Below are 21,892 nucleotides of genomic sequence, written 5' to 3'. Positions count from 1 at the left end.
TTGGTGCTGGTTAGGTTTTATTTTAACAGGATGTTTCCTCTTCATTTGTTTTTCAAAATATCAGTTATATCAATTAGAAGTGTAAACAGATACAAAATATACAGTACATAGAAACAATTTTCTTAACTAGTCTATTGCCTAATAAAAGTACGCATGGGGGAGCTGAATGGACGGCAGCCCTGGTCTCTTCTCCAAGGGGAAACAAGTCACCCCTTTCGGGTAAGGGGCCCAGTGGCAGCTTCGACAAAACGGGAATGGATACCTGTGTGGCGGGGACAGCATTGCGGTGAAATCAAGCAGCCTGGACCCATGTCTGACTCCACCTTTAGGATGTCAGCTGGGGAAGGAGCAGGCACCATCCGTACGTAGCCAGCCTCTCAGACCTCGCTGGGAGCACACACACCAGGGAGGCCGGGGCTCAGCTAAAGCCGGACGCCTGACGCTTTTGCTCATGCAGAGGGGGGACGACTCTTCTAAGCGGGCAAAAATGAAACGCTTTCCTCCCCAAAACTGCGGTTCCAGGAGGACGAGGTGTGTCTAACCTGAGGCTTTTCCTAACTGCTGGCACCCACCCGCACCTGTGGTGCAAGGCTGATGTGTCCCCTTTGAGTAATGTGTTTCCTCATCTCTAAGAAGAAGGAGCACTTGCCCTGTGTGCTTCACAAGGTCACAGTAACGATCAAATGAGATGCGATGTGAAAGCATTTTTGACAATGAAAAAAACACTACACAAAGAGGAAACAGAAGCATCTCACTGGAGTGGAAAGCAGCCCCCAGTGGGGTCGGCAGGCCAGGCTTTGTTCCTGGCTCTGCTGGGAACTAGCTGGTGACGGTGCCCCCTGCCCCCACCTCGTCACCTCTGCAGCACTAACACTGTGTTTCCAGACAAACCATCTTTACGAGGCCCGGGAGTCACAGAAGAGGGTGACACCACTGACCTCCCTTCCGATAGGGGCAGCAGGTTGCCCGTAATCGGGAAACACAAGTAGGGCCAGCGCTGCTGGGGGCCTTTTCAGATGGAGAGCAAGCTGGGAACGGACTTGGCTGCTCCTGGACCTGTCCTCCTCCCTGCTGGGATGAGTTGGTCCCAGTGCCCAGCTGGCCTCACTGCCCGGGGTCTTGGAGCCCTAGGCCCAGGCCGGCCGGCCTTGGGCAGAGCAGGGGTCTCAGCTTCCCTGGAACTCTGTGCTAAGACCATCCCAGGCCTAGGAGTCAGGGGGGCCAAGGGAGGTCCAGGTCCTCACGGTGTCCCCAGCCAACCAACCTGCCAGCACACTGACTGTCAGACTTGGTAAGGACACAAGCCCACGTAAACACAAGCTCCAGAAACCAAAAGTACGCAAGAAAGTTTAAACTCGTGCTACTACTATTTTCCAGCTTCTTAAAGAATTTTTTTAAAAGTTTCGTAATTAAATTACTTATAATTCTATGGTGCTGTTTCACAATCAGAGAATTCTACTTGGTGTAGAGGTGGAAGCTGCACGGTTCGAGTTTCTTTTCTTCCAGTGATCAGTTCAGCAATTTGGAAATTTGGTTCTCCCAGTCTCCACTTCTGCCCCTACGAGTCTGCCACCACCCTGGCGTCTAAAATGGGACTTTTTACACTTGAAGCCCGCAGGGGTCAGAGGGCTGAGACAGCCCCGGCCATCCTGGGGGTGCCTCACAGGTCCCCACCATCGGTGGGTCCCAGGACACTCAGGCCACAAGTCCAGTCGGTCACAAGGTCTGTGGAGGCCAAGGGTCCTTTAGAGGCAGGGCTCTTGAAGGGGTCTGGGGGTACCGCCGGGAGTGGGGGCAGCGGCTGGCCCCGAGTCGGGCCTTTGGCCCCCGCTGTGTGGTTGCGCTGGTGCTTGCGGAGGTGGTCCTTGCGGATGAAGCTTTTTCCGCAGACGGTGCAGGTGAAGGGCCGCACGCCCGTGTGGGTTCGGTAGTGGTCGATGAGCTTGGAGCGCTCGGTGAAGCGCTTCTCGCACTCGGTGCAGGGGAAGGGGCGCTCGCCCGTGTGCAGCATGCGGTGCCGGATGAGGTGGGCCGGCCGCGTGAAGCAGCGCCCGCACTCCCCGCACCGCAGGGCACTGCCATCTCGCGCGGCCCCTGTGGCCCCGGGCGCCCCGTCAGGCAGCCCGCAGCTGCGCTGGTGGGCGCTCAGGCTCACCTGCAGCTGGAAGCTCTTCCCACACGTGGCGCAGGTGAAGGGCCGCCCCCCTGGGGGCGCGGCTGGGTGCTTCTTCAGGCCTGGCTTGTGGCCGAAGCCTTTGGTCCGGCCAGGGTATTTACAGGGGTCACTGAAGGGTCTCGGGGCCTGGCCTGGGTCGAGCACAGCCTCTCCGTTGTCAGGGGAGGAGTAGGGCAGCCCCTCAGGCCCAGTCCTCGGGTTGAGGCCCACAGGAGGTTTACACCTGAAATTCCATCCCCACCGGACCCCCCCAAAGAGCCAGTCCCCTGGAGGGGTCTCATCCTGGGCCACCGCGGGGCTGGGCTCACCCATGTCCCGCTCAGGCCGGGCTGGCTCTCTCAGCCCCAGCACAGGGTCCTGGCTGGGGAAGGAGCCGCCCTGGCTCTCCCAGGCTCCTTCCTGGACAGGGCTGGGGAAAAACCTTGTGGCTTGGCCTGGTCCAAATAGGGGGCCGTGGGCCTCTAGGTCAGTAGGGTGCACTGGTGTGGCCACCACCTCCTCTTCCTGGACTTCTGTCTTTATCACAATTTTTACATCTGCTGAGAAAGACAGAAAGACCAGGAATCATTCTGTCCCCTCACCCACTTTGAAAGCGAAGATATGATCATTTCATCTGGAGATTCAGCAGCATCTCCACCCCACTACCACCACACTGAACCCCAGGAGCCTCAGGACCCAGCTCAGCAGTGTCCCACAGGAGCTCAGGTGGCTGCCTCAAATCCTGAGGACATCCTTGTTCTAGAACCTTCACAAGTAAAACAACTGTGGCATCGCTCACCAGGTTCCACTTCCACTTTGGCTGTTAAGGCTAATGGTGAGGCAGGAACACTGACCACCGTGGCTATGTACCCACAGGCAGAAGCTGGGGCTGGGCCTGGGCAGACGTGAGGTGGCACCGTGCCCACCCACCCACCAGCCGTGGGCTGCAGGCTATTTCTTAACCAGCAGCGCATCTGTGAACGGCCCAGTCACCGGGCCGGGGGAGGGTCAAACAGCTCACGTCTGAAGACACTTCACATGCCATCTGGCAGGCAGTAAGCATCCAATAAAGGCAGCTAATGGTAAAAACATCAGTGAAATAGTAAAAATGTGCTTGATTTGATGTAAATGTACTTGAATTTCGTATCCTGAAGTTTTATATCAGGGATCTAGGCTTTTCAGCACATGTCGGGGTACTAAAAAAGGATAGAAATTATGTTACTCTGGCCTTCAGAACAGAAAAGTAATACATAAATTTGGAAGTTGTTCTTCCCCATTCTGGCCTTCGCACACCTGTCTTCAGTAGTGCTGATATCTAAGAAGTGGTTCTGGTTTCGTTTTGTTTTTTCCACGCCAGAGAGGAGCCAGCTCAGAGTCTGGGCAGGAGGTAACCCTCTCAAGGCCTCGACTTATCAGGATGGACTGGTTAACACGAGACAAGAACAGATGGAAACATGGACACGCTCAAGGAAGGTTGCTCAAGTATAAGAATTTGGAAGGCAATAAAAGAGACTGTACGGACTCCTGACATCACAAAGACCTAAATGCCTGCTGACTGAAAGGTCAGGGCAGTTCACCCAGAAGAACGAGGGCTCGGGCTGAGGCAGCCTTTCCCGTCCCCTCTCCGCCACCCCTACCTTCCGTGGCGGCCGCCGTGTTGAGCTTCAGAGTCCCATCTGAGCATGCAGAGGACGGATGGTGTGGAGGGAGGTCTGCCTGCCAGGAATTCGGTGGGATAGTGGTTGAAAAGTTGGAGTGGACGCCTGAAATGAAGAGAGATCAGAGCGTGTGGGTTAGGGCAAGAAGTGGGTGGGAAAACCCCAGGGGACAGGAGAAGCAGGCAGACCCACCAGACCCCACCTGGGGCTTTCTGCACCAGCATAACAACCCCGCCTCTCTTGAACCCAGTTTTCTTTTGCCCCCTTCTCTGAGGCACCAGGAAGCTCAGACGTCACTATTTTATACAGTTCCTCCTTCACCTTTTCACTGCGTTAACTGATTTCAAGTTTGTTCTCCAAATTGTGTCAAAAACCCACAGAAAATGATTACAGTATTTACCATGTTTCCCCGAAAACAAGACCTAGCCAGACAATCAGCTCTAATGCATCTTTTGGAGCAAAAATTAATATAAGACGCGGTATTATATAAGACCCAGTCTTATATTTATTATATTATATTACATTATATTATATTATATTATATAGACCTGGTCTTATAGTAAAATAAGACCCAGTCTTATATTAATTTTTTCTCCAAAAGATGCATTAGAGCTGATTGTGCAGCTCGGTCTTATTTTTGGGGAAACACGGTATATTTTTAAGTAAATATAGTTAAAGTGCTACATTTTATTAAAATAAATGATTACTTTAAAGTATACAAATTTCCTATTGTTATTCATTCTTGAAAACACAAAAATATAGAAAAATGTACACTGCTTTCCTAAACTTCCTTTCTAGACACTGAGCTCGTGGGGTAAAGTCGAACGCCTCAGTCAGTAGCATGGAAATATCATTCGACTACAGACAAACATCACATATGAGGCAACTGGTGACTTAAATGCCCAATGCTGGGGCAAGAACATGATGAAAGTGAGGCAGAGAAATCCCAGGACAAGAGCCTCACAGCACCCAGAGGGGTCCACAAGATGTCCCTCAGTACAGCCCCTGCCTAAAGGTGGGAAAACTTCTAAGCTGGCCAGGCCAGCTGTTTGAGCGCTCACCGCTCCCACAGCTCAGCGAGCTTCCAGGAACTCCTTCCCCCAGGCCCTGCCCTAGTCCCAGCCTTTCTATCCCATTCCTGGTATCTGCTCCCCAGCTCAGCCACTCACCAGAGGCAGCATCAGTAGAGACGTCTCCTGCTCCGGAATCCAGCTGGCCAAGGCCCCATGGCTCCTCCCCGATGCCTGGCTGTCCGGCAGCCCAAGCCTCTACCCCCAGAGCTTGCTGTTCCTGGAGCTGGAGCTCGCCCTCCTGCTTGATCTGCATTAAGAGGTCAGGGGCAGGAACTGGGGGCCCCGAGCCTAAGAAAAGAAGAGTGTGTGAGCACACAGCATCTGGACCCCTTAGCCCTGGAGCTGACACACATCCAGCCAAGGAAATGGACCTAACAAAGGTCCAACAGCACAAGTGTCTGGTGGGAAGGGAAAGCAAGAGCAAACAGGGTCTTCTGGGCAAAGCATGAGGTCACAGAGTATTGTGCACACAGGGAGGGTGGGAAAGGGTGAGGAACACGTGAACTCATTCTCAGAGTTAAACCTCTGGCCCATGGGGAAAACTAAGCTGCTCCAGAGAGGTCCTGCTCTCACTTTAAACGGAAATGCTAGATAAAATCTACCTCTAAACCTCCCCAAAACCTTATCTCCACACACGTTATTTAAGTGAGTACAAGAAAGATTCCAGATATGAGAATCAAAGAGAAAACAAAGTCAAATCAAGAGTTCCAGTGCGAGCCAAGTGGCCCAGAGAGTTGTTGGAACCAGATGCAGGCCTTAGGGCTGGGCTTTCCTGTCCAAGCGAGGCGAGAGCAGAGCTGAGCTGCCTGTGCGATGCCAGTAGCCATAGGGCCCTGCCCCAGCTGTGAGATGGGGACAGAAAAACTCCATCCGAGGGTGTTATAATGAAGCTGCCCACCTGTCCAGGGCCATGGGTGGGAAACCCCTCATGAGAAATCAGAATCCCATACCCACACTAAATTCTTACTACCCACACTAAATTCTTACTACCCACATGGTGCAGACACCCTAACCTGAGAAATTCACAGAAGACTGACTAAGAACCACAGCAACCCAGGAGGCCCACAGGCAAATGCAAACCTGCCCCACAAAGCAGGACACGAGGGGCCCTACTAAAAACTAAACTTACAGACCAGAAAAGGATCCAAACAGTATGACAGTCACGGCAAAACTCACTCCCAAAAACTACAGAAAAAATAAGCTGAAACATATAGTAACATAAGTATGTCTAAAATATTCAAAGAAATAAAGAACAGAATCTCTAAGGCAAGAACAGGACATTATGTTAAAAAAGGCAGATTTAAAAAAGAATTAAGTGGACATTCTAGAAATGCCAAAATAAATGAAAAACTCAATGGATGGCTTAACAACAGACTGAACATGGCTGAAAAGAAAATTAATGACTTGGAAGATAGATCTGGGGAAATAATCCATGGACCAGCACTGAGACATTAAAAATATATATATGAAAGGGAAGCTGAGGACAGAATGAGAAGTTCCCACACATGTGGGCAGAAATCTCAGAAGGAGAGAATAGACAAATGAGTAAAGAGGACTATGTAAAGAAATAATGGCTGAGAATATTCCAAAACTGACTTCTTAATAGCAGCAAATTACCTTCCATGGGTTAAGAGAAAACTAACAAACTAGAATTACATCTTTCAAATATAGGACTAAAGATATTTTCAGACATATATATAACTCATATACAAACGCATACAAACTGAGTTCATTACCAACAGACCCACAAAAAATAACTTCTAAAGGGTGCATTCAAGAAGAACAATATTCTTGAGGTCAACTTTGAAAGAGTAGAAACAGAAGATGTGTCACTTCTACATTAATTAAAACTAATAGTAGTTTGAGGAGAAAATAATCAAAATAATTCCCAAGGGAGGGGTGGGGAAAAAAACAGAAATACAGACAAGGCAGGACCAAGGTCTATGAGCGCAATGTAAGATGGTGGCTAAGAATCCAACCACACTAGTGGCCACCATCAGTGTAAGGAGGTTAGACCAGCACTCATTGTCCACTAGAAATCAACGTGGGCCACACAGCTCATTTTAGGTTTTCTAGGAGTTACATTAAAAAAGTAAAAAGAAACAGGTGAAATTAATTTTAACAATATATTTTATTTAACCCAATATATCTAAAATGTCCACTTTAGGGGCCAGCCCGATGGCTCAGGTGGTTGGAGCTCCATGTTCCTAACTCCGAAGGCTGCCGGTTCGATTCCCACATGGGCCAGTGGGCTCTCAACCACAAGGTTGCCAGTTCAATTCCTCGAGTCCCACAAGGCATGGTGGGCAGCGCTCCCTGCAACTAAGATTGAACACGGCACCTTGAGCTGAGCTGCCTCCCGGATGGCTCAGGTGGTTGGAGCACGGGCTCTCAATCACAAGGTTGCCAGTTCAACTCCTCGAGTCCCGCAAGGGATGGTGGGCTGCGCCCCCTGCGACCAGCAACGGCAACTGGACCTGGAGCTGAGCTGCGCCCTCCACAACTAAGACTGAAAGGACAACAACTTGAAGCTGAACGGCACCTTCCACAACTAAGAATGAAAGGACAACAACTTGACTTGGAAAAAACGCCTGGAAGTACACACTGTTCCCCAATAAAGTCCTGTTCCCCTTCCCCAATAAAAATAAATAAAATAAAATAAAATGTTCACTTTAATATATATGTATTTCATCTTTACAGCACTTTTCAAGGGCTTAATAGCCACATGTGGCTGCTGTATGGACATTTAAAAGGTAAAAGTGATCAGACTAAATCATACAAGGAAACAAGCTATAGGTAGTTTACAAGAGACACACCTAAAACAGAAGGATGCGAAAGCACTGTAAAAGAATAAAAGATACACTAATCCAGAACAAACATTTTTTAAAAAGATGTAGTTATACCATATCAGATAAAACAGACTTAAACAAAAATATTCGTAGAAACGAAAAAGAACTACAGCGCAATGGTAAACTGACCAGGAAGATAAAATAATGCTAAAATTTTAATCTAATAATGTAGCTTTAAAATAATAAAGCAAAACTGACTGAACACCAGGAGAAATGAACAAATCTACCTTCTTCGCGGGGAAATTTTGACATACCTTCCTGTAACTGGTAAGTCTTGCTGACTAAAGGTAATAGGAAATTTGAACACTAATAGCAAACCTGATCCAACAGACATAAGTAAAGTCTAAAGGCCAGGAACACATATGTTTCCCAAGCCATGCAGGACATTAAGGAAAAATAAATACTTTCTAAGTCACAAAATAAACTTCAGTAAAATTGAAAAGATTAATATTTTACACACCTATTTTCTAACTATAACACTATTAAGTTAGAAATCAATAACAGCTATCTCCAAACTCCTCATATGTACTAAAACTTAAAAAAAATACATATTTGCTTTCTAAATAATGCAAGACTCTATGGACAAATCACAACGAAAATGAGAAGATATTTGGAACCCAATGCTAATGAAAATGCTGTTTATCAAAATGTGTGGGCTGCATCCACAATGGTACTTAGAAGAAATTTTATAGCCTTGTATGTTTATATTAAAAACAGAGGAGACAGGTGGAAAATTAGTGGGTGAAGTAGTAATGCAAGATGTTGGAAAAGAAAAAACATCAACAATAAAACCCTTTAAAAAGTAGAAGAAAGGAAATAATAAAGTATAAATTATAAAAGAGAAAACAAAGATAGAATACAGAGAGCCAAAAGCTGGTTCTTTGAAGAGAATATTAAACCAATATATTTTTAGCAAGATTAGAGAAAAAAAGGTACCAATAACTACTATGAAGAATAGGGATATAATTACAGATGCGGAAGTTAAAAAGATAAAGAGACTATCATGAATGTTATTACAAGTAGTATGAAAACTCTGCGGAAATGGAGAAATTCCTTCAAAAAACTTTAACTTGCCAAAACTGACTAAAGAAGGAATGGAAAACCTGAATAGTCCTAAAACTATTAAAGAACTTAAATCTGTAGACAGACATCTCCCCCACAGGGAAAACTTGAGGCCCAGATGGCCTCACTAGTGTTTTCCACTAACCATTCAAGGAATAGATAATTCCAATTCTAAACAAACTCTCTGAGCAAATAAAAACAGAGGGAACATTCCCTAGCTTATACCTTTATTATCCAAACCAGACAAAGACAGTCTGAAAGAAGGACAATTATAGGCCAGCCTCATGAACAAAGTTTCAAAAATCCTAAACAAAATAATTAGTACTAAATCCAGCAATGTACATAAAGCTTAGGTTTACTAAGTTAGGTTTACTCCAGATTGCAAGGTTGGTTCAACATTAGCACACAACATTATTTACTATATTCGCAGGTTACAGGAGAAAAACCACACAATCATCTCAATAGATACCCAAATGGCATTCCACAAAAATTCAACAGCTATTCCTGTTAGAAATATCTAGTCAACCAGAAATATAGGAAACTGCTTTCACCTGATAAAGGGCACTGACAAACAAATATAGAAAACAAATATACTCAATGTGAAAAGTTAAGAAGCTTTCTCTTTAAAATCATGAAACAATAGGATACCTGCTGTCACTTCTATTTAAGGATTTTCTGGGAGTTCTCAGCAAGCACAATAAAACAAGAGAAAAATAAATCACAAAGATTTGAAAAGAAACAAAAAATTCTTATTACTCATAGATATGATTATCTTTTCAGAAAACTTGAGAATCATCAATTATTAGAAAAGTTATTAGCATTAATGAGAATTTTAGCATGGTTCCTAGACAGAAATATCAGTAAATGAAAGACAACTGCATTTTTGTATACGATGTACTAGGTTTTCAAGGGAGCCTGTCACTTATCATTTTTCTTCCCTGTCATGGATCTTAACAGAGAGATAAAACAAAAGAAAATGGCAGGTGAGGGCAAACTGTTTTTATTACTGACAACTGAGGATGCAGGCTTCATCTGTGGGCAAGAGGGGTTCTTAGTACTGACCGCAGGATCAGGAAGTCACCAGCTGGACATGGTTAGGGAGGCTGTCCCCAGCAGAGCAGCAGAGACAACCTGTCCCCAGGGGGTGGCCAGATGCCCAAGGGAAGAAGGTTGGGCAGGTCTGGATCTGTCCAACCCTTGCTCCCAAACTCTCCACTGAGGTATGTCCCTGGTGGGAACCCTGGTGGGATGCCTAATGGGGCAGAGAGTGGGATGTCACATGACTGAGGCCACACTGCATGAGAAAAAGCACCGGGAGAGGGGTCTCCCTGCCCCAAGCCCCAAGCACACATCAACAATAAACAGAAAATGCGAGTTAAAAAGCTACCACGGACAATAGTGATTAAAAAGAAATACAAGGAACCTAGGAATGTTCTAACAAAGAAACGTACAAGACCTTTTCTTTGGGGAGAAAATTATAAAACTTCATTGAGACATTACAGATGAGCTAAACGGAGGGACTTACAATATTCACAGATAACATGCCTCATTAGTGTAAAAGGGCCAAGTCTATTCAAAATAGAATGATTAATAGAATGAATGCAATTCCAACCACAATTCCAACTAGATTTTCATGGAACTTGATAAAGCACTTCGAAAGTTTACCTGAAAGAACAAACAGAAAGAAGTGCTTGTGAGAAAGAACCAGGGTGCTGACCTCCCACTACCACAAAAATCCATTCCAGATAGATTAAGAACTTGAATGTGAAAGGCATAACTTTTGGTAGAAAATGTGAGATGGTGTATTAGGACCTGGAGGTAGAGGAAAATTTCTTAACTGTTTATGACATAAGAAGGATCAACCACAAAGGTAAAAACTAGTAAATCCAAGTATATTAAAATTAAAAGCATCTGTTCTTCAAACTAGACCATAAATGGAAAAGATATCAACAATACACATACCCAACAAAAAGATTAATATTCAAAATACGTAAAGAACTTTTACAAATCAGTAAGTAAAGGGAAAACAACGGAAAAGAAAAACGGACAAAAGACATAAACAAGTATCTCACAGAAGAGGAAAGACAAGTGGCCCATAAACAGAAGATATAGTTCCCAACCTCATTCATTAGGAAAATGCACGTTTTAAGCTACAAATTGAAACCATTTCACTCCCACCAGATAGGCGGAAATTAAAATGTAAGGCATTTCCAGGGCTGGTGAGGATGAGATGCAGTGGGGACCCCGGGGCCCCAATGGTGGGCGCCCACTGGTACCCCCACCTCAGAGAACACTCAGACATTACCTGGAAAAGTCGAACATGCCTCTGTGCTATGACCCAGCACTTCCACTCCCAGGTCTACACCTAGAGAAACTTGTATACATGCATAAGAATTTTCACGATAGCATTGTTCCTAAAAGCAAAAAAGTTAGAAACAACAAACACCCACCAACAGTGAAAGGAATAAATGCATTGTGTCATATCCATAAGAAACTATAATATGGCGAAAGTCGTAAAAATGAATGCACGACAACTACACGACACCCACATGGACAACTCTCAAAAACATAACGTCAGATGAAAAAAGGAAGTTAAAGAAGAATATACAGGGTATGAGCTCATTCATAAATAGTTCAAAGACGGGCAACACTAAATGTTATTTAGGAATGCACACATAGGGGATAAAAATGTAAAGAAAAGCAAGGGGCTGATCACGTCTGTTTCTGAGTTTTCTGTTTATCTGTAAGAGGAAGGGACAGCATGTGACCAGGGAGGGACAATGGGGTCATGGATGGGTCTGGTTGTGAGCTATTCCTTATGCTGTGCTGTTGGGAAGATGGGTGTTTACTGTAAGTATTTAAACCTTACCTGAATTCTGTTCTGTCTGTATTTCGTTTATGTTACATTAATATATACCGAGGGTGCCAAAAAAATGTTTACACATGCCTTGTATTCATTTTTTGGTGTTGGTATGTATGGAGTATTACAATTTTAATACAGTTTTTTCCTTTCTTAAAATGTGCATGCACTTTTTTTGGCACCCTCTGTATAATACACAGTAACAATGTTTTAAAGAAATGAAATAGTATTTCAAAAAAAGAAAAACCATTTGATACAATATAACACTTGTTCGCAATAAAAACTTTAACCAGCAGTGGATGGAAACTTCTTTAAGCTAAGGGTACCTTCAAAAATCTATGGCAAAAATAATCCTTACTGCTGAAACTCTAGAAGCATCCACAGGCAAGGAGGCCAGCTATCACCACTACTGTTCAACAAGGTCCTAGCTAAACTACTAAACAAGAAAAATAAAGTTACAAATATTTAAAAAGAAGAGCGAACTTTTGTGTTATCTGCGAAGGGTGCCACTGTCCACATAAAAGGATCCAGGAATCTAAATTGACAAGTCATTAGAACTAATACGAGAGTTGAGCAAAATTTCTCTTTTACTAAACAAAGTCAACAGCACAGCCATAACTTGTCATAACTGTTTAAAACATGTAATTGATTTTAAAATCCCATTCATAATAAAAATAACAACTCTAAGGAAAAAACAGTAAACCTCTTTCAAGCACACACACAAGCCTTCACCAGATGTCTTCCCACGGATGGAGGGGCTCAGTGTGGTAATGAGGGTGATTCTCCAGAAACGAGATTATAAAGTAAAGGTAATTCCTATCAAAATTCCAACACGATTTTCTGGGAACTTGACGTAAACATTCTGAAACTCATATAGAACCAAGGTCCGGGAACAGCCATGGAAAGTTTTGAAGAGCAAGTAGGGAAAGCTTGGTCAGCCACAAAGCAAGGCTTCCCTATGAAGCTCAGATAGTCCAAGTTGGTGCAGACACAGGCAAAGAGACCAAGAAACAGAAGAGTCCAGAAGCCGTGTATGCATGTGGGGAAACCTGGTTCATGACCCACGGGCATTACAAATATTCACAGAAAAAACAGAATATTCAGCAAATTTTGTTGGAAAAAGTAGACGACCTTGTGGGGAAAATTTTTTTTTTTTTAGTTCTCCCTTGTAACCTAGACAAATATTAATTCTAGACGGATTAAAGACTTAAATGTGAAAAGCAAAACTTTCAAAGTTTTATAAGATAATGCCAGAGGATGTCTTTCTAACCTGGAGTGAGGTAGGGAAGGGTATCTTAAGACAAAAAAAAGCACAGATCATGAAGGAAAAGGCTGCCATGTTGACTCCCCCCAAAATTTAAACTTCTGTGTGAGAACTCCAAAGCGAAAAGACCTGCTGCAGACTGGGAGAAGATGTTTGTAATGCAAATAACAGACAAAGGCTTAGTGGCTAGAACCCATATAAAGAAGTCCTGAATCAATAAGAAAAGGACAACAACAGTAGAAAAACAGAAAAAGACATTTCACTGGAGAAGAAACCAAATAAACCTGTGAAAAGGATGAGCAACTTCACCACAGCTGGGAAAATGCAAATTAAAACAAGATAGGATTTCACCTCCATTAGGCTGGCAAACATCTAATTCTGAAAAGTGGGCACAGACATGAAAAAACCGGTACTTCCTAACTGCTGGGCTCATGTGCCCACCGGGAGCCTGTGGCCACGGCAGAGGGACAGACCAGCCCCTCTGTACCACACAACTCCAACTCCGGGTCTAGGCCCAGGGAGAGGCCAGCACACGGACACAAAGAGGCAGGTTCGAGAATGTCACAAGTAGTGCCGCCGCTTGTGAGAGTGAAAAATCAGAGATAGCTAAAGGGCAACTTAATGGAGGAATGGATAATAAATTGTCATACAGTTGCTTTTGGAATATTAAGCCTCTGTTAAAATGATCTATATGCCTCAACAGAGATAAATCTGAAATACAAAATATTGAGTGATAAACATAATGACATTTATGTCATTTTTCAAAACACAGTAAACCACATTATATATTATTTATGGCCACATGTGTGCATAAGAGAAGTTTTAAAATGTGGGTGGAAAGGATAAATACCAGCTGGAGGCCAATGGTTACTCTAGGGAAGAATGAGAAAGAGATCTAAAAAGGAATTTAAATTGCATCAGAAATATGTTTTTTCACACACACATATTTTAAATTATGAAGCACAACATACAGTCAACAAATATTTATTGAATTCCTACTCTGTGCTAGGCAGTATTCTAGAATTCTTTTGTTCATCTGATTATATGAACAAAACACATTAGAAGGCCTTGTCTTCTTGAAATTTCCATTCTAATAGAGGGGCGACCAGACATATGTAAACTATAAATATGAAATATACATACTAGATGGTACCCGCTGTGGGACGGAAGCAGGAGAGGGCGACTAGAAGTCCTGGGGGAGAGAGGGGCTGTACTTTGAAAGAGGATGACCAGGGCAAGTCCTATTTAGGCAGAGACCTGAAGGAGGTAATGGATTGAGCTGGAAGCTTTCTGAAAAGCAGTCGGGCAGAGCGCACTGTAGAAAAGCTCGGAGTCGGGGCCAGCCTGGAACACGGGGAGGGAAATGACAGGAAACAGCAGAGGAAAAGTGGTGAGTGAGGCAGGAGGAAAACCAGGAGAGGCGGTGTCCTGTCAGTCAAAGAAGTGAATCCAGAAGTGAGTTCCCAATGGTGGCAAATGTCACCAACAGGTCAGGAGGCCTGTGGTGGCCCTGACAGGAGTGGTGGTGGTGGGGGGCGGTTCAAGAGAGAGGGGAGAGGAATGGACCAGGGGTGTGGCACAGGGGACAGCAGAGAAGGGGGGCAGGGGCTGCGGGGCAGACCACTGTCTGTCCAGGTCAGGAGTGCGCGGGGTAGATGCCGGGTGAGACGTACTGGGCCCTGGTCCCTGACAAGGTGGCCCAGGAGGCTCTCTGACTGGAGGGGCGACAGTTTGTCATGGTCACGGGAGCCGACAGCGAGCTGGGCACAGATGCGGGCGGGGGCGTGGGGGCGGCGGCAGTGTTTTGTTTCATTACAATTAAACAATGCTTCCTCAGTATAAAAACGAAGCTGGTCGGCCACCAAAACAGATGGTGGGCGATCTGTCCTGTGGGCCAGTCGGCCGACCTCCGGGCTACAAGTGGAGCGAGACACCAGTGACCGCGGGGCAGCGCTGAACGCCAAGCTCCCAGGTGAGGAACAGCTGGGAGCAGGTGCAGACAGGCTCCCCCAGGGTTATGGTTTTGCCGGGTGAATGCAATGAGCAAGGGGGTGAGGGAGCTAAGGATGTGTACAGGGCAGTGACGATGACGTGTGCCCAGGAGCTGGACGCTGGGCGCTGAGGGACTGGAGTCAGGGCACTAGGACACGTGACCGGCAAGGACAGGACGACAGCAAGACGAGGGAAGGGCCTTACTGCTGTCGAGAGGCGAGAAAGACCTCAGGCGGGGGCTGAGAGGGAGTGGAAGGTGGGGGGCAAAGGAGCGGATAGGCCAGGGTGTTCGGGGGACCACCTTCGTGGATGCTGCCACCACCAAGAATGATGGCAGGAGAGAGATGAGAGTGACGGAGGCCAAGAGGTCTGCAGAAGGCAGTAAAGAGACAGGAGGCATTTGCTTCAAAGATGCAGGTTTCCAGGGAGGAGGGGGAACGTGGCACAGCGGGAAGGAGGCACAAGGCCACCGACCCCTGCCAGGCCCGGGCAGAGGGCCATGGGGAAGGGCAGGGCTGCAGGGGAGCCAGGTCTCATCTGAGCAAATGCCAGCGGGGACACTCAGGGAAGAGCCCGCGGGGGGGCGGTCTTGTTGAGGCCTGGCTGCCACAAAGCACAGCCGGGGGACTTAGGGGCTGGAGAGAAGAGGGAGAGGCGGCCCGACAGGGGCTGCACCATGCCCAGAGGGGTGATTGGGGGTCGCTGCTTCGTGCACCGAGGCGGGCGGGGATTAAGGCCACATGGGATTCAAGATGACAGGCTCCAGGCAGAGAAGAGCCTGTGAGTGTCACCAGGCACGGCAGCAGCTACCACTTTTCCAGGCCCCTCTTCACTCAGTAAACACAGTGTGGAAAGCAGAGAGGCTTCCACGTGTGTTACAAATGTAACAAAACAAGCCCACCGTGAACCCCCCACTCAGGCTAAGAAGTTGGAAGCCCCGTGTCATGACCCTCTTTTTGTCCTTTTGTCCTCTAGCTTCCAGACTGTCCTTGGCACCTAACCCAGTGAGGGCTCTCCTGAACGCTGAAAATGTAGTCGGTTATGCAAATGGTCGGCCCTTGGAAAAGTAAAAGCTAATTGTGATGAAACAGCAAACGTGGAAGGCATTTCGTTCATCACAGATTAATCACAGTAAGCCTTTTTAGTAACACGGGTGCTCAGATGAAAGGGAAACCAAGGCAGGGGGCACAGACGAGGGATCTCATGGAGGAGGCGGGTCTCCCTGGTCAAGCGGCTTCAGCCATGCCACCTGTGTCACGTATCCACTGGCCTTTCCTTAACCTTCAGGGGCGCTGACTAGCTCCAGGAAAGTCTGAGAGTGACAGCAGGTACCCAGATGCACCTTAAATAAACCCGTGGTTCGAAATCATAGTGAAACACGAGGTTAACATGTGGCTAACGGGCTAACATGCTGCGGCTACTTAGGGATTTAAATGAGGTTTGGGTCTTGGATGGAGGCTGACTCTTCATAAAGCTATGAATGACTTAAATTTTGTCTTCAATAGACTCCTCCCTTCCCTATCAGTGTCCGTCCTTCACTTCCCCTAATTCGGATCCACTGGCTTTGTCTCTTTCCACAAAGACCTGGTTTGCTGCCTGTTTCCACATTGGGAAGCGTTCCCAGTGTTAGCTGAACATTGGCTCATAACTCGACTGTAAAACAGAACTCAGAAGGCCACGCCTCCCTGGCCCTTCACTTCCGTTTCCACCTGGACGCCTGGTGCCTGCCTGGCCTCCGCGCAGCCCCTCACCTGGACTCGGGTCCACAGGGACGTCAGGGACCTTGGGGCCAGCGCGGCGCCAGCTGCACGGCTCCTTCCCGTGCTCAGTCTGGGAGAGGACCTCGGGCTTGGAGATGGCGTAGTCTGAGGAGAGAGAGAAAGGTCAGCTTTGCCACGTGGTTCCATCCAGAGCTGGGAACAGGCAGCTGGGAAACCAAGGATGGCCAACAAATAAGATTTCGTGACTGGTGTAGAGCAGTGGTTCTCAACGATAGGCAATTTTGTGCTCCAGGGAGACATTTTTGGTTGTCACGAGTAGGGGCTGGGGGAGACGTGCTACTGGCACTTGGGGGGTGGGGGCAAGCATGCCATAGCACAGTCACCTGGCACGTAATGTCACAGTACCAAAGTGAAGAAACTCCGGTCTAGAGTCTCCACATTGGGAAGCAGTACATTTCTGCAAACTGCAATATACCATCACTCCTGCACCTGGTCCCATCCTCACAAGGCCTCACTACTTCCAGATCCGGGGTCACACAGAAACATCCCAAGAGGAAGTAAGCCCAGGAAGAAACAGCCCAGGCCTTCTTCTCCTCCTGGGGTATCGCCTGAGGACGATACGCAGCAGCCCCAGAGGCTCGGGGAACAAAGTCTCGAGCACAAAGACAGGGCCAGCTGCAAGAAGCATGGTCTGCCCATATCCCCCGCGGACCTGGAGGGGCGTCAGTCAAGGCCGCGTGGCTCAGTCAGAGGAGACTAAAGAACCAGTCTTTCTCAAATGTGGGTCATTATGTCCAGGATCTGACAGTGGTAGGAGCCTTCTCCAGGCCACGTCTCGGCAGGAGAAGGGACACGGCCATGCGGCACGCCTGGCTGGGAGAGGGGCCACCCGACCGCCGTCAGCATCCCATGAAGTTTGCCGTCTAGAAGGGAGCTTTCGACTCAGTGACCCAGCGCTCATCTTTGGGGAGAGGAGGAGATAACACTTTGCATGGTCCAAGTTTCTCGTGACACATCCTTGCGATAAAACCCAGCAGCATGAAGAGGGAAGTGTGAGGACGGCCCAGATCTCAGAGACGTGAGCAGCAGGCCTTACCCAGGGAGACCAGCGTCTCGTAGTTGCCTCTCATCACGTGCTTGTAGAGCTCCTTCTGCCACTCGTCCAGCTTGCCCCACTCCTGCTCCGAGAAACAGATAGCCGTGTCATCCAAAGCCACAAACACCTGGAACCACAGGTGTCGTGCACGCTCACCCACACTTCCAGGCACAGCCCCTCAGGCTGTCCCACCCCAGGTGGCCAGGCTTACCTTGGGGACCTCCCCCTTGCTGCCTGGGGGCAGCCGCAGGACCCAGAAGTTCCTGTTTCTCAGCAGGTTCTCCATGTTCTCCAGCCGCCTCTGCAGCAGCCCGTACTCCTGCAGCAGGGTCCCCAGCACGGCCCACTTGCCCTCCAGCTGGTTCCCGAATTCCATGGCCGTCTTCTCGCAGTCGGCCAGCTTCTTCTCGGCCATGCCAGTACGACCTTCTAGGGAAAGCAAGCGGGCAGCCTGCGATTCGATCTTCCTCTCCATGGCCTGAATTGTAGCCGCCATCGTCCACGGAGAAATCTTTCAGAAACAGACAGACCAACCAGTATCAATTATTCTACCGGCTGTGAGCCCCGTTCCCCTAGGTGTGGGGAGCTGGGCTGGGGACAGCAGCCCATATGTGAAAAGTGCGGATGCCTTGTGCCACATGCCAGATCAGCCTAGCGATCACCTCCTCTGGGTGTGATATCGGCTCGGTCTGGGTGGACGCCTTCCTCCAGGCCGGTGCCGCACGCTGTGCAGACCCCCTATGGCGGCACTCACCCCTACAGTCACCGCCTGCATCCACCTCTACCAGCCCTGAAGGCAGCAAAGCCCCTTTTCACAGCATAGCACATGGCCCGCGGCAGCTGCTCAGTGCAATTCTGCTAATAAACAGTGACGGAGCACTGCTGGGGCGTTGGAGTGGAGAAATAGTAAACTGCAGCTTTCCTAGAGCCCAGCCAGCACCTCCCCTCACAATCGCACAGGAACTCTCTACTGACGATGACCTAGCAAAAAAGTCAGCTGGCTCATTAAAACAGCAAACAAGAGTGTTGCTCAACCGCCTTCTTTGAAGCATCTCATGTCTTTTTTTAATAAACATAAACATCTGATGGCTAATTCCTCTCCCCATAGGACAATCTGATTTTGTCTCTTCCCCAGTCGCCACCCACCCTCCCCCCCAAAACTAAAAATCGCCATTACTGCAAATCTCCACCAGCCCAGAGTTACATACACTTTTTGATACAACACAAGTCCCCTGGACCTCCTGAGATTGGCTTTTTTTCACCCACCCTTCCTGCCCAAGGGGAGATGTATGGTCTCAGACATTCTTGTAGCTGCCCCAGGATCAGTGACACACCTCACAGACTGGTAGGGATGGTAAGACACATGCCATTAGATTTTATATGCACAGCAACCACCAGAACGACAGGGAGGGAGCTTCCCCAACCAGTGACTTCCCTGTCGCTGGAAAGTTCACATAGTGGCTTGAATGACCGGCAGTTGGGGAAACTGAGGAAAGGGCACATTTTTTTTTTTTTTTTTGCTTTGGGTGGGGGCTGATCCACCCACACCCATATCTGAAGATCTGACCCACCGGTCAGAGAGAGGCGGTCCCGCTCGCTACTGGTACATTTTTCCAGCAGCACCTGAGGATCAATGGTTCCTGACAACATTCTGGAAATGATTCCTAAACAAATGGTTGGTGACTGTTTGCAAAATAAAGTGACTACTAGGAAACAATGTGGGTTCATTTAGAGAAAATCACTGAGAACTAGAACACGGATGGGCACCTCAGAAAACAGTGACAGGAGAGTTTGAGCAGAGGCCAAAAAAACCGTCAAAGAGGAGCAGGACAGGAGACAGCTGCAGGAGGGTAACAAAAGGACGTGCCGGGGACTCCTGCTCTCGGAGGCAGGTGTTCTGCCCGGAGGCCGGCATCTCCTCCCCTTCCCCTGATCCCTCTCTGGGCCACAGGATCCCAGCCTCCGAGAGTTTGCTCCAGAAGTGTCCTTTCACTTCATCGCCCAGCTCCCCATCCACTGAGGTCCTCCTCACTCAGCCTCCAAGTGCACCTGACTGCCATCGTGCCAGTCTGCGCGTCGCAGGAAAGGGCATCCGTGTAAACTCCTACTTGATAAACAATAAGGCACTCGCAGTCTTCTTACCACTTTAACAGGGCCACGGCGCCCCGGGGAAGGCCTTCACACTATTTGGTGGGAAGTGGAGGCTGTTTCTGCTCAAGCCCAGCTCCTTACTAAATGGTGGCTGGATGATATGGGGCTGTCCCCAGACTCCTGCCAGGGAAGCAGAAAACACTTTGCTTGAGAAGAGCTGAGGATGGTAAGAGAACTCCAGATCCTTCAACCCATGTGATGAAGGCCAGGTATTTAAACCCCTTTCAACTCTCCCGGCAGCCTCCTCTCCCACTGCCTCCTGACCAGGTGCAGGGACACCTTTCCGTTCCATGGACATGCCGGGCATTGCCCATCTCTGTGCCCCAACTGTCCTCCCCACCTGAAATTCTAGCCTTCCCTGCGAGCCCAGCTCAAATCACAGAGGCACCGGCCAGGAAGGGGTGCGGAGAGCAGAGGCTGGCCCCTGCTCTCCTTCTTCTGCCTCCAAACACGCTCCTACCTCAATGCAGGACGCACTCACCTCTTTCTTTTTCGCACTATTAATCCCAATGTACCTGTCTGCTGCCCCCAGGGCAGCGTGTCCCTGAACACAGAGAGACTGTGTCTTTTCACACACTTTCTGGCTGTGTAATCCCGGGCCAGTTAACTTTCTCTAGGCCTCAGGTTTTCCTTTTGTATGACAGAAAGAATGAGTACCTACTCTCTAGTTTTGTTGTGAGGACAAAATAATGCTTAACGGGGCTGGTGCCCGGCCCGCTTCTCCAAACCAGGGCAGCTGTCTCTCGCTCGGACCCCAGCGGGCTGGGCACTCAGAGGGTGCTCGGTGTCTGCGGAATCCAAGCCGCTTCGGACACCTCCCAGGTGCCACCAGGCCGCTGGGGGGAGCTGGGGGGTAGGGAACACAGGGCAGAGCGGTGGGCAGAGAAAGGAGACGCGGGGAGGGTGGGGGGGCGCCAAGATGAAGGGGCCCGCGGATGGGGCGGGGGCAGGAAGCCGAGGAGGGCTGCAGGAACTAGGCGTGGGGCGGCCTGTGGGGCGGGGACGGCCGGTTCCGCCCTGCTCAGGCTCGGCCCGGAATGGGGGGCCCGGCCGGCGGGTGCTGTAGGCCCGGGCGGACCCTGCGCCCCGGTCGCCGCAGCCCCAGGCCTGGCGGCCCGGCTCGGCCCCCAGAGCCCCTCCCCAGGGCCTGCGGCGCCGTGTGCTGGGCCCGGGCGCCCCGGGCCCCGAGTCCGCGCGTCCCTGCGCGCGGGCCGCCCTTACCGGAGCCGCGGCCGCCTCGGCCATGGCCCTGCGCTGTCCGGCCCGGCCCGGAGGAAGTCGCCGCCGCTGCCGCCGCCGCCGCCGCCGCCGCGCGGCCCCACGCAGGCCGGCCCCCGGCCTCTCCGCAGGCGCCGCCCGCCGGGCCTGCCTTCCCCGCCCGCGTCGCCGCGCTCTCCGCTGGCCGGCCCGCGCCGCTCAGTCCGCAGACGCACCGCCGCCGTCAGCGCCCGGACCGTCCACACTGCATCCTGGGAGCCGGCGCAGGCCCGTGAGGCTTCCTGGAGGCAGCGCGGCCACACAGCCCCACCTGCAGCCCGGAGAGGCGAACGGCAGGCGCCCGCCAGCCCCGCCCCGCCGCGCCCCGCCCCGCCCCGCGGCCCGCCAACCCCCGGCTCGCGGATGCCGCCTGACCCCCGGACCCTTCGACCTCCCGACCCCTCGATCTCCCGACCTTCAGACCTGCCGAACCCCGACCCCGGGGAAACGGCCGGGCGCGCGCTGAGTCACGGACCCTGAGCCTGACTGGCCGCTGGCCGCACCTCGCGAGCGCCTCGGGCTTTGGACCCCCGGCACCCCGAGGAGCAGCCGGGCCGCCCCCGGTGACCGCGGTGATGGCGCCTGCTCCCCCTGCGCGCCCCAGGGGACCCGCGCCTTCTCCCTAGGCCACCGCCACGTCGCGCCTGCTGCTTTAGGTCCCGCCAGGTGATTTGGGCTTCTTACTGTGTAGTTACTTATTTGGCAGCTGAAGCTCACGTCTACCTTTGGTATGAAATGGAAAAAATTCTTCCAA

At 49.6% G+C, this 21,892-nt stretch overlaps 1 protein-coding gene across 2 annotated transcripts; it reads right to left on the bottom strand.

Annotated features, from left to right (window-relative positions):
* ZNF746 (zinc finger protein 746) lies at positions 1 to 21,187 on the bottom strand. 2 transcript variants are annotated; one of them, XM_033098921.1, is made up of 7 exons: positions 21,103 to 21,187; positions 17,942 to 18,241; positions 17,731 to 17,812; positions 16,665 to 16,778; positions 4,983 to 5,174; positions 3,793 to 3,918; positions 1 to 2,715 (listed from the first exon to the last, which is right to left on the bottom strand). In XM_033098921.1, exons 1-7 carry the CDS (start codon positions 21,124 to 21,126, stop codon positions 1,661 to 1,663), a joined length of 1,893 nt encoding a protein of 630 aa, XP_032954812.1. In that variant the 5' UTR covers positions 21,127 to 21,187; the 3' UTR covers positions 1 to 1,660. The 2 variants fall into 2 exon arrangements, with proteins under 2 accessions (XP_032954812.1, XP_032954813.1); XM_033098922.1 differs by having other exon boundaries at positions 1 to 2,712.
* Between the last annotated feature and the right edge of the window lie 705 nt (positions 21,188 to 21,892).

The sequence above is a fragment of the Rhinolophus ferrumequinum genome, chromosome 26 (assembly GCF_004115265.2).
Source record: "Rhinolophus ferrumequinum isolate MPI-CBG mRhiFer1 chromosome 26, mRhiFer1_v1.p, whole genome shotgun sequence".
NCBI lineage: Eukaryota > Metazoa > Chordata > Mammalia > Chiroptera > Rhinolophidae > Rhinolophus > Rhinolophus ferrumequinum.
The sequence above is the reverse complement of the archived record's forward strand: the minus strand, read 5'-3'. Positions and strand labels throughout refer to the sequence as shown.

What these genes read in the sequence shown, in the direction of transcription:
- ZNF746 (XM_033098921.1), bottom strand. Translation starts at nt 21,126, where the DNA reads ATGGCCGAGGCGGCCGCGGCTCCG. An exon ending in CCGAGGCGGCCGCGGCTCCG is followed by an intron (nt 18,242 to 21,102) that starts GTAAGGGCGGCC and finishes TGTTTCTGAAAG; the next exon opens with ATTTCTCCGTGGACGATGGC. An exon ending in GCAAGGGGGAGGTCCCCAAG is followed by an intron (nt 17,813 to 17,941) that starts GTAAGCCTGGCC and finishes TTCTCGGAGCAG; the next exon opens with GAGTGGGGCAAGCTGGACGA.